This window comes from Chaetodon trifascialis, chromosome 16 (genome assembly GCF_039877785.1).
Source record: "Chaetodon trifascialis isolate fChaTrf1 chromosome 16, fChaTrf1.hap1, whole genome shotgun sequence".
Taxonomy (NCBI): domain Eukaryota; kingdom Metazoa; phylum Chordata; class Actinopteri; order Chaetodontiformes; family Chaetodontidae; genus Chaetodon; species Chaetodon trifascialis.
In genome coordinates, this window is record NC_092071.1 from 17,072,013 (window position 1) to 17,085,175 (window position 13,163).

Here is a 13,163-nt window from a genome sequence, read left to right on the forward strand (position 1 = left end):
ATTGTCATGGATATCACTGAATATTGGGGGCAAAGCTCTGGCTTTTACCTCCACTCTGAATACCACACATAATCAGGACGGCCAGCCATCCTTTATTATAATCTAGGCAGTAGAGATGAGCCTTAGGACTGCAAACATGCCTTAGAATTTCAGGAGTCTTCTGCAAACCGTATTTGCATATTGAAAAACAAATGCCCAGTTGAGACGTTCAGTTCAGATCTGTATTGTCCCACAAGAGGAAGTTCTATTTGCAGCAGGGCAGCATGAAAACACAAAAACCTACAACACAGTAAAAACACAACAAGACAAGTGAAGACATGAAAACTGCTGATACTAGGCATGCAATTCAGACTAGAATTGGTGTATAATAAGATATTTATGACACAAGCAAAGAAAACAGCAACATGAAGAATAAAGATAAGAAATATAAAATGCTAAGCTGTGAGGAATCAAGAGCCAATTTATGATGTATTAGAATTAAGAGTGCTTATTGCACATGGGATCTGTGAAAACGTCACACTCATGTGCATATTTCATATTATCTTAGTCTTTAAAAAGTTAAAGATTTAGAGGGGGACTACACCTTTTCACACATGCATTAAAGTTGCACGGAGCCACAGTAAGATTGTGTATTCATTTTCAGCAAAACTCAACGTGCTTCATGCAGACACAGACACAGGATTTTTTGGTCTGGCAGATTTCATTTCTGGTATTAACGGCTACTTATTTAGCTTCAGTTTTAAAACGATGTTGAATGTTAGCAACAGGGATGGTGTGACATTACATAGCTGGATAGCTGGGCATAAGGAAACAGTGTGTTTAGGAACAGGTGAAGGTTTTCCACTCTGAGACCAAAGGTGGGCTGTACTAAATGTGCAAGCAGAGGAAGAAACATTTTACTAACTACGATTCTCTAAGGACAATAAATGGTATTTTATTGTATTTGTGCCACTGCTTGGAATAAGATAACTGTAATCTCATTCTGTCATGGTAATTACCACCTCTAATTTATGAATTAGCTCTAATTAGCCAGCTTCAGTGTGGTGTGATGTAATATAGTTACACACATAAACTCTTGAGTGTGTAAAGTGGTATCTACTTTTAGCCGTTGGATCTACTGCAGTAGCTTAAGTTTAACCAAGGCAAAGAGCAACAAGCTATATTCAGCTCCGCTCAGATATACTCAGCTTACTTCCACTCAGCCTATAGCAAAACATTCTGGCCCCTCGCGGTACAGCACGATGCACAGCACGACTTTCACAAACGTTAACACCTACCATCTCTCTGTGATTTTGTTCATTGTCTGTGATTTGATGCAACTCGCTGGTGTGTGAGGGGTTAAGTACGATAGCATGACACCCATTCTGAGAACCTGACAGAGCACATCACAATCACTTTGTTCTGACAGTAGACTGGCATATTACAGTACATCTATACCTGATTGGAGTCCTTCAAGCACAATAAATTTAAATTGGCTGGCAGTAGGGTGTGATTTTCTCACATTGGATGGAAACAGGTGAGAATGGGGCCTGCTCTCTGTATAGAGAATCAGGATCTGGCAAAGGTTGTAATTTTTTCAACTTGACAGTAATACAGGGTTGGATAACCAATCGAGTGAACATAATTTCTGCATTTGCATTACATTATAGCTTGTTTCTGAACAGATTGCATCTTTGACAACAACAACAACAAGAAAATAGCTATTACACAAAAGCCTCTTTTCTGTTGCTACTTAGTGGTCTGCCTGTTTATCCCAACTGAAATGTATGAGAACAGTCAGCTGTCCAAGCTTTGACAGAGGATAAATTTTGGTCTTTCAACTTGGCATGTTAGAATTAGCACAATACAAAAATCAATGCACTGTGGGTCGTATTTGATAAAAGGAATAATTTGTGAATGATGTGTGAATGAATGTGTAGCTGAGTCTACCAAACCTGACCTATGGTTGTTTTTTTTTTTTGTTCCGAAAGCACACAGCATCCTTGGTGAAGTGTATTTTCCTCATTCATGAATAAACAGCCTGTTAATACACTTATTTGCTTTGTCATTGTCAGTTGTTTAGGCTACATGTTCTCAATGACAATGACAAGTTGATTGCCTGTCTGTTAGGGTTAGGGTTAAAATGTTTTACTCCCTCTTATCTATTGTATTAGTTATTGTCTCTATCAGTATTAGTGTTTTTTTTTTTTTTTAACTATTTTTTGCAACACATCCTCATACCTAAAAGACTGAATTGGTCGATGACTCCAAAAGGACATATATTGCCGTTGGTGAGTACCAGCGACAAGCCGATACAATGTCCTCGTGAAGGCCTGTTTTAACACAGTTTGCTTTAGTTTAGGCACCAAAGCTACTTGGTTTTTTATTGGTTTTATGATAAATTTTTCAAAACGGAAGAAGCTTGCACTGATTAAATGTCATGTTCAGAATCTGGTAGGGGCAGTAATCTAATTTGATGGGCATGTCCTACAATTGTAGAGTGTGTCTCATGAGAACAATGCATTTTCCCAGGTGTTGTACTTATGTTAGTGTAAATATGGAATTTCACCTTGCATCGAAGAGGAACTGCAGTTGGTTATTTCCTGTTTTGTATTCATCGATTTGCACTGCACAAAGACTCAACAAATTACATTCAAAATTAAGTTTTCGGATCTATACTCCACCCAGTTAAGGTTCAGAGAGGAGAACAGTATGGTAGCGATACTTGCTCCTCTGTAATCACCACAGCGAGGTCTCCAACCTGTACACATTGATCCTCTATTGATCTGTGTATGAGAAACTCTGGTCTAACCCAGTTCTCCACTCTCGCTTTCCACTTTCACTCGATATTCTGACTGAGGTGCAGCAACTGGATGGTCAAAAGCTCACCAACATAGGCAGAGACAGAGAGGGAGACATTGACAAGAAAATAAAAGGCAGGGTTAAGTTGCTAGTTCCATGCAGTATTAATAACACTCTTAGCAAAGGACAATTCTTCAGCTTTACCATACAGTATATATGTGTCTGAGATTCCTCAACACTTTTCAATTATGAGGAGGGGGGCAGTACTACGTACTTCAATCATTCATGAAGACCTCCCTTTACACACTTTCTTCTTGCTGGTAGTGAGACATGTCAAATATGCTTAGTTTGCCTTTATAGTGCAGCTTTTGCTGCTCTTGTTGTGACAGAATAAGGCTACAAGGAAATGTTTCTCCTCCATCTTAGAACATCAAAAGGTCTTTGAATTGCTTCTGTCACCAAGAAAGATAAATGTGGTGTCGCGTCTGCCAGTAAAATGTAAAACCATGTGTCAATTCTGTCAGCCTGGGAGAGGCTCTGTAACACAATTGTTTACTCTTTCTCTTGAATAGCCTTTTATTAACTTTTATTATTTTTTACTTTCTAACTTTTATTAACTGGATGATGGTGAAACTGCTCTGCATCAGCAAAATGTTACAATGGCTTACAACTACTTTGGAAGTTTTATGAGCAAAGCAGAGCTTCTCACATTTATTCAGGCACCATTTCTCATTTTCCAGCTAAATGTATGCTTCCTGTTATGGGAATCTTTACAGAATCAATAAAGACAAAGTCAGTTTTTTAGGGCAAACGTTTTCCTCCAAGCAGATTTAAGCATCTGTTTCAGGGAGAGAGGAAAAGCAACCGGCACTTGTAATCAATACACCCAAAATGAGGCAGTCAATTGTCAAATATGCAAGCGCTCTAATTAAATCAGATGTTAAGAACTGATCACAACAGGATTAAACAGGTGCAAACACTAGACCGGCTGTGAAACTCACTATAAACTGTCAACCAGAAGATGTACGATACAATCCTGGAACATTTATGAGGAAACGTCAGACAAACTCACCTTGAAAAGCATTTGCAAGCATATTGTTAAATGCTTCACTCATGACACTCTACTGCATCTTACAAGACATTTGACATGGACACAAACATTGTGTTACCGTTCAGCCGACCTCCGCGGACCATTTTAAAAATGAATCTTGCAGCCGAGGCGAGAGCAAACAGCAGTGCTCACCATGAGGATACCTCAGTCATTTGTTGCCTGTGTCAACAACATCCTTTCATCTACATAAGCGTGAAAAGTGTGCTGGCAGCTTTTCTTCCTCATTAAGACAAGCTGTCATCCTGAATGCAAGCTAATTAAGGTGTCAAAGCAGAGACCATTGTTTCATGTCGACACATGTACGTAGACAAATAAGAGGATTATATGGACTCCCTCACTATTTTCCGCATTTATCTTAGCTACTTATTCATGCTGTACAAAACAGAGACTTGTTTATATTGCTTACTGTAGTTAAATATTATTGTTTTGTCTTTTTATATCTGCAAATTGGCTATATACAGCTGCACAAAGATGCTTAGTGAAAGGTTGGAAGAAGGTGAAGTGCCCATAAAGTGCAGAAAATGAGACAAAAAAAAGAGAAATATAGAGATTGTATTGATGCCAAAATGAAAGCAAGGATTCACAGTTCGCTGTGGTATTTTTAGTCAGCTCGTCTCACCTTCCTAAAAGGATTGTGATTGCCAGAGATGTTTTATTTTTATGTCCAACAGTGCCCAGAGAAATACACTGTATTTCTACCTCTATCTTAACAAGATAGAAAGAAACCCTACCAACGCACACCTTAGAACCGCAAGTCAGCACTGGAGTTTCAAAACCCAAAGAAAAATCTCTCCACATAAAGGTTCATAAATGAGGGAAAAATCTTTGTTGTTATCCGAGTTTGTCTAACGAGCAGCCAGCTGGAGAACATTTGATCATTTCAGGATAACTGTCCTGTCAAAACCACAGAGGGGTGGACAGAGAGGCTCGCCTCTGCTAATGTTTACACTGGAGGAGTTGGCAGCGGTGACAAAATGATGCGAGGAAAATCTAGCAGACAATGGGGTTAATATGGCACTTTTGGCTACACTCACACTCACACACACACACACACACACACACACACACACACACACACACACACACACACACACACACACACAAGAAAAGAAGTACACTGCATGAACTGACTGATCTTTTTGAGCTGTTAAAAGATACACTGATGTTTACGCTGGCATTAATAATGAGTTTTGCAGTATATCTGGCAGCATTACTCATTTAGAATTGGTCCCTTTCTATCTTCACTTTATCATTTTGGGTTAAATCCTTTCCTGTTTTACTGTAAGTGATTTCACACAGCGTTTAAGGTTGATAAGACAGGTGTCACAAAGACGGCTGTAGCCAACATGTGAAGCTGTAATCCTTCTTGTCTTAATCAGGTTCGTGTTGCTTACTCTCCCCCGGTGGTGTTACTTTATTATTTCTGGAAATTATTTTTTAATCAGGCATTAAACATGCACATCTGTTTGCTGGTACTAACCTCTAACTGCGTTTATATGGCTGCTTGATTAAAACTGGAGCTCAGTCTGTCTTTTAAATGGATTAGCAGTGTCACTGCCAAAATGGCAAAGTCACTGCAGAGAGCATCTTTTGTTTTGGCTTTCCCACAGTAAAATGTCGCGTAAAAGTTCCCTGTTTAAACTCACGTCAGCAAGTGTCTTCTGTAATTTGTAGTAATGTATCACATATGATGTAAACTGCTGTGAAACGTGATAATTAGTAAGAGTGGAGGCAAAAGGAAAGGCAAGTCACTGAGTATCCATTCTGTTGTTGCTATTGCAATTCCAACACCTTCCCTGTGTAGGGCATATAAATTCACTTTAGCCTTTATACCAGTGTATTCTAATTACTAAATGTGGATATATGAGTGTTTCACAGCCACAGGTTCATCTATTCATTCAGAATTTCCCTTTTTTTTTTTTGTTATTTACTGATTCATTCACTGGTTGAGTGGTTTTCCTGCGGAACATTTAACAACGCCTGCACGGTGTTAGAGTTGTGTGTGTGAGGTTGAAAAAAAAAAGAGGGAATAAGAATACTAGCCTACAGAAGAACGCCTTAGAAAAATATGTGTTTTTAAACCTTTTTATCTTATAAGTTACTAGACTATTTCTGCTCGGTGTTTCTCTGCATTGAGATTTCATTGCCTGCAGGGAGCGATTGTGGAATTTGTCTTTGATAATAAACTGGCTTTCTGCAAGCAGCTACTCACCACTGCCAGTATTAATCCACCACAAGAACCTTAAAAGAATGTCCTTGTAGTCCTTGTGCAGTTTTTTGTTTTTTTTTTAATAAAAATGTAAGTTAATGAAATATACAGTGTAACATGTTATGTACTCAGAGAAAAGGTCTGATTCCAATACAGAAGATGCACTTAAGAATAGACTGTTTTTAGAGCACATCATGTGTACTGTTACTTATAGTGACCTACATACTGCATGTCAACCCATTGGACTGTTTTGCTATTATTAAATCTTCTATAATGGATAGCAAAAGAGATTATGTTTAATACTGCCCCTCCCCCAAAGCCACACATGCATACACGCGCATACATGCATAATGAACTGATTTAAATAGCAATGGAATATGTGTGGAACAATTAAACATGCGGCCAGCCCCTCACCTCATCAGGCATAATTTTTGCAGATTATAGGCTGGCAAACTTGATGATTCTACAATGAAACTGTCAAGAAGACAGGCTGCTTTTGTGTGGTGTGTGTGGCTTTTGTAGCTTACTTGGCTGTAATATTTTACTCAACTGAACTATATTTTCTTCTGTTCTTTTACTCTAAGGTCCAAAGGAAAGCCACAGCATCAGTAAGAGAACACTGGACCCACACAGAGACTCATCAACACTGGACACAGACAGCGATCTCCATGCTGTCACCACTGTCTCACCAGTGAACATCCCCAACCACCAGCCCATCTTCAAGGGCCTGCTGCTGCATGAGCACCTACTTACAAGGGACTTCCAGGGGGACCAGCACTTTTTTAGGAGGGATGGCTCTGTGGCTGCATATTCCACCATGCCAGGCTCTGTGTCTGCCTCAGATACAGGAGACCCTGTCACTCAGCTGGTGTCGCATGAGGATGCCCCGGCCTTCTCTGACATTGCCACTACTGCCACTGCGGCTGCCACCTCCCCGCTGACCACATTTTCTCCCACAACACCAAGGCCGCCCATGTCTCTCCCTCAAAAGAAGTCCTCTAGGGAGAAGACCATGGGAGGAGGAAAGGTAGAGCCAACAACAGACTCCCTCACCACTCAAGTGACACCAAACAATAGGGGTTCAGTCAGTAAAAATAACCCAGCAGCATCCTTGTCCTCACAGAGAGGTAGACCTCAAAGTTGGAGTGCTTTTCCAGCAGAGGCCACCCTTGCATCCTCCTCAGCGAGGATAGAGAAAGGGGAAGCTAAGGAAACAGCAGTGAAAAACAAAACCAGCATAGATCACCCACCCACCAACCCAAGTCCAGCATCCCGAGAAGAGGGCACCACCATGACGGCCACAACCGTTACCACAACTACCACCATCACCACCATGCAAACTGCAGGTAGGCAGTTCTCTGAGTTTCAACGATATACTGAGCAGAACATCCAAACACCTTTGTTAAATAAATAGACGCATCATCCAAGTAGCTTTTTCCCCAATAGAGACTGGAATTTGAGTAAACTTTTCCGAAAGACTTAACACAACCATTCCATAGCACTGGAGAATTAAGCGTCAGGTCATCAATGTCACTGCTGTTCATTTTGCATGCTGCACAGCGCTATTCATCTCTCCACCAGGGATAAAAGAGTTGCTCATGTGTCAAAAACAATCTGATTTTCCCTGATGTGTCCTGCCTGTCCGTTCCACTGGCCGCAGAGGGCTGAAGGCGCAGATGAGCAGTGTCTGAGAGGAAATCTGTGGAGATAGTTAGAGGGTTACGGGGCCATGGAGACACAGGTGGGCTGTCAGAAAGATCAGTGGTCCGGGAAAAAGGGAATCACTCGTCTTTTTACTGTCTCCTACAGAGCCATGCAGCCTGAATTTCACTGACCCTGAGGGTAACATCGAAATCCTGCAGCAACTTGACTCTGGAGTGGAGTGTAACTACTTGGTTACCGTTTATCTGGGATATGGCATTGAGGTTCAGGTCAGTGCTAAAGGCTCACGATGCTGATGTATGATGTTGTCCCTTCAATTTTTAAACTATGATATGCAACTTCTGACAAACTTGGTAAGTTCAAAATTGCATCATTAAACACACATTTGGTCTCCACCAACACATAAGAAGTAATGCATCTCTTTAGCAGCCAAACTGTGTTGACCTGCTAACTTTGTTTGCGGTTTGATGCTGGGCAGGTAGCATACAATGGGTTTACCAGTGCTTTTTCAATGAAAGCTGCTGCTGGAAGCCATGAGACTGAACCAAAACAGTACAGTTATGGGCCATAAAACCAAAACAATAGGCTGAAAGACACTACAAAGCTCAGTGGAGCTGAGAGGAATTGCAGAATCAGTTCACGTACAAATAGCCATGTGATCCAGTGTAAATCTAAGAATATTGAACATGCTCATTTGAACAAGAGCTGTGCTGTTTGATTCTTTAACACTCCTTAAAGTAGAATAATGTTGTAAAAACAGATTTTAATCAACCAGTGAAGCAGGGACATATTTTAGTCAAGTTGTAGCTGTTACAGTATTTGCTGGTCTTGTGTGGGTTGACAGAGATAGACAGGCAGCAAATTGCTGTGGTGAGTGGGTGGATGGGGGCACAAGTGATGGGGTAGGTCTCAGGTTTAATGTTTGCTTGGTAAGCCTTTTCACAAAAGGTTATAAAAATTAACTGTCAGGGTGTGTGTTCCCTGGCATTTGCAATTTCTCAAATGCCTCATTTACCACTGGAGACTTTAAAATGTGTGAGCTTTGTCTTGCTGCCTCTGGAGGGCTAAGATAAGTCTTGACGGAGTACAGGTTTGAGAGTGTGTTTCTCTCCGAAAGCTTCCTGTGGGTAACTTAAGTAAATCTTGATCCTCTTATACGCACGCTTACCTGCACATGTGCACATGCACACACATATGCATTTCACGGATTTATCAGTTCTCAACTTTTCTCCAGTGTCATTTGGCAAGAAATTTCATTTGGAGCTATAGGGTGAAAACATGTAGACATTTTATCATCACATCTGCCAGATCCAATAAAGAAACAGGAAGAATCCATGTATCTCAGTACCACAATGTGAACAGATGCCGCAGTCTGCCTCCCTCCTGCAAAACATGGACATAGTCTCTGTGATGTCACCCATAGGGTCCTGAAGAGGCATTGTGACGCTCAGTGACAGTAACTCTGGCCGTCGTCATCCTGCCAGCTCATGACTCTGCCAAACTCCCAGCTAATCCAATAATGGACAGAGAGGTGGAGCAGGGGTGGAGCTGAGGCGGTCGAATGAAGACTGGTTGCTGAAACTTAGTGGCTAGCTGTCACTCAAAGTGGCCATGCTCATAATTGCACACAACTATTAGCCTTAATGTAATTTAAACCAGCGAGTTGTATGAAGATCACCCCCAGTAAAGTTTGCATGAAGAGGGAAAATAGCCAAAAAGACCAAAACCTTTTTTTTTTTTTGTATCAGGCTGTTTTCTGCTGTCTAGTTGGACATTTTGATAAAGAGGTCTATGGGGATTGACTCACTTTTGGAGTCAGCCTCAAGTGGCCATACGAGGAACTGCTGTTTTTGGCGCTTCTTCGTTGCTTCCTTTTTTCAGCCCCAGAGGTTGCTGCTTGAGCTAAACTGATATTGATCTGATGGCAAACTATACAGAAGACTACTTGGCACGGCTGAATAGAATGAGGAGCCATGGTCTCTGTTCCAGGCGAAGACTCAACCGACTGTAGATGGGAAGACAAAAATTGAAGTCAAGCATGTGTCATACCTTCTCATCAGTCAATGTGTGGAGTTTCTCTGCCTAGAGGCTTTCCAGGTCCCAAGGTTTTAAAGGAATGAAGGAGATCACAAAGTAGATTTGTGGAGCCGCAATGTGCACAGAAAATGTTACGCAAGCAGGAACATTTTTACCTCACATTTTGAATGTTGTTACACATGGAGGATTTTTTTTAGTTCTCCTCTTCACTCACCTGTTTAATTCCCAATATCAGCAGGAAGAAATGGACACACATTTAGCTTTCATGGCATTTATCTATTTGATAGGATTTATCCAACACATATAGACACACAGAGATGCACGCCTATGTAGAAATACACAGATAAGCCAGGTATTCAAAGTTGAGAGCAGGATGCAATTACACCACCTTTCTGAGAATCAGAGCTTAAGGTGGTAACAGTGAGCTGCTGCATTCTGGCTATCTTCTGTCCTCTATCCACACACACTCAGCAGTGTTTTGGTCAGCCACTCTTCATAATCCTTTTTTTTGGCATTTTGCCTCAGCACACAGTAGAGAGTGACAGGAAACATGAAAAGAAAATAAGGGTGAACTGCAACAACAGTCCCCAGCAGGATTTGACATTATGGTTACTAGCAGGTCATGCACCTGAAAGTCTTATTTTCACCTTTGCAATATTGATTATTGCACCAGCAAGACAGATGGACAGCGAAACATGTAAGATATACAGGACGAGCCAGCTCACATTGGGAAAAAATGGATTACTGTACTTTATTTGAGATATAACACAATGACAGATAACAATGCTGCAAAGCACCATTTTCCCGCACATTTTACATGTAACATGGAACCGCTAGTAATACACTTATCCAAAAGGCACATTGTGACAGAGACATGTGAGGCATGACACTGCAGCGTAGTTATTATAATGTGACTAACACCAGATGCTTTACTGAACAACATACAATGTAACTGTTTATTTGAATGACACAGAAACAGCAGAAAACAATGCAAAAGGTTCAATTAAACAGCTTGTATCGAGAGTCATGTCATTTTGATAATGCTAATTGTTGAAATGATAGATCCAGTAAGTAGACAGGAAAGAGAGAGGTGGAATGAACTGTTGTAGAGACTAAGCTGATTGCTTCCACTTTTCTGACAAGCGTCATTGTCACACAACGATCTCTGGAGGGATCACAGACCCTTCCCCTGCCATTTGTTGATTTGCTGCCATAGTGTTTCTATGGGATTTGCTCGAAGCAGAAATATCTTTGTATTAGTATTCACTTTGATCAGCTGGGTTTTGATAGCACTCACTGGGCTGAACATTAACATGGGGAAAATGCTTATGCTCCACACTTCTGAGCAGAGGAGCCGTAGGAGGGACATTATGGTTGAAGTGCGTGTTCTTCTTTGGCAGCTAGCCTCTGTTATGGAAGAGTGTCATCATTATAGCAGAGAGACCAGCAGTTGGCAAGGACAAAGAAAGGAAATCAGTTGAAAGAAAAACTCTGAAGGACAAATGTGGTTACTGTATAACAAATATTGACGTTGGTGTATTCCTATGATTCAATAGAACATAATTCATATATATTTAGTGTGTTGGGGTATGTACACCTGCACAAACACGTACACAGATATATATATATTTCACCCAGCATTTAATTGAGAGATTTTTGGGGAATAACTAAGCGAGATCAGACCTTTTCGTGTTTAGTCGATACTCCTTTCAGCAGTGTGGCAGCTTGCAAGAGAAGAGGAATGAAAAATGTATCAGGAGAATTTACTGGCCTCAGCCTGAATGTTCAACCTCTCTGCCACAGCTAACGGCATATAATGCATTGCCCATCTGGTGATTCTGGCTGCATTACAATTTATTTGCAGAATCACTGCACAAATATTAGGAGGCTGATGTAATACCAACTTTTAGCACAGAGATAAATTAATGGTGGAATAAACACTTATAGTATATCTTTTAAAAAAAGGTGTTGCACTTTAGTGTACACTGCACAAAAGTATGTTAATAGTTAAATATGTAAAATAAGTGCAGGACAGTTGAAGTGTTAAAGTAATAAGATTTCTTTTGTCTTAGTACCTTTTTCATCAAGGTTAGCAATGATGATTCACTTTAAAGCCAGGGAGATTTACTCGAATACAGAGTTCAGTCCACTCATTTTTCATGTCCTTGAAACATACTGTTGGCAGATTTAAGTGTAAAATATAAACCATCAATCTGTCCATCCACTTACGTTGGTGTGGATTTGATTAATTGATATTAATAAAGATAGACCTATTCAATTTAGATACTTAAAATTGCTATTTCATGGCCGTCAGAACTCAATTTGGGATAATTTCAGAGATAATTACCTATGAATTAGCATTGATGACATGTAGTTCTTGCTGTTGCACGTGGGTCAGCTGAGGTGGCCCTCTTTCATCTCTCTATATACACACGCTTAAATTAAAGCTTTCTACCAGTGAAGTAGTTATATCTTAAGCACATCTTATTTCTGTCCTCTGTATCTGTCTCCCTCCTCTTCTCTGCCGGCACTTGGTAATAAGGTTTTAGTAGAGGACAGATGGAGGTTTTCCAGAACTGGGCTGTGGTATTAAAGTGCTTAAAATCTGTTTTGGAGCTTTTTTCATTTGATCAAATAAATCCAGTGGGTTAGCTGGCTATCAGCTCTTTCCAGGCCATCTGTCCTGCTCTTATTTCTCCGTCTCCTCTGCTCACTGATCTACCTGCCTAGGTCTCAAGGAGTTACCATCAGAGGCTCTGCACAGGTTGTCCCAGCTCTGTTTCATGGTGGCCACATCTCTGCACTCTCCGCTAAAAGAGAATGCATTGTGTAGGCAGGGCTGAGAGTGGTTGATACATTTCAGAGGTTGGGAGCCCAGACATGGCCAATTTCTCCCACTGCTTCAAAGCCTGATTGGGGGAGTGCTTCCATCTTCTGACAGGTTTAAAGCAGCATCATTCAAGAAAATGGTGAGAGAGGATTTTGAGGTCAATACTGTACAACTCTTTTTTTCCTTTCCCCATCCCTCTCACAACTCATTCATCCTCTTTTGCTTTTTTTTATTTCCATCCCGCTCTCATTGCTCATTTTTCTATTTGTCTAGCTCCTCTACCGTATCAATCAGTTCTTGTGCTGAACCAGGGGATAAATTAACAGAATGCAGGAATGATTTAACACAACTATAGCTTGACTTACAAGCCCGATTCCAAAAAAGTTGGGTCGCTGTGTAAAACATGAATAAAAATAGAATGCAATCGTGTACTAAGAGCATGTACTAATATCTTTATACTAGAGATGCACCAGTACCAATGATGATATTTGAGTATAGTGACTCAAACAGCTGGATCAGGCAATAGTGACAAT

At 40.6% G+C, this 13,163-nt stretch overlaps 1 protein-coding gene across 3 annotated transcripts in view; it reads left to right on the forward strand.

Annotated features, from left to right (window-relative positions):
- The window catches only part of LOC139344312 (seizure protein 6 homolog), a 90,319-nt gene that overhangs the window by 43,249 nt on the left and 33,907 nt on the right, over window positions 1–13,163 (forward strand). For all 3 annotated transcript variants that reach the window (XM_070982372.1, XM_070982370.1, XM_070982371.1), the window contains 2 exons: window positions 6,686–7,447; window positions 7,911–8,032. In XM_070982372.1, the coding sequence (XP_070838473.1) occupies window positions 6,686–7,447; window positions 7,911–8,032 (884 nt within the window). The remainder of the gene's footprint in view (window positions 1–6,685; window positions 7,448–7,910; window positions 8,033–13,163) is intronic.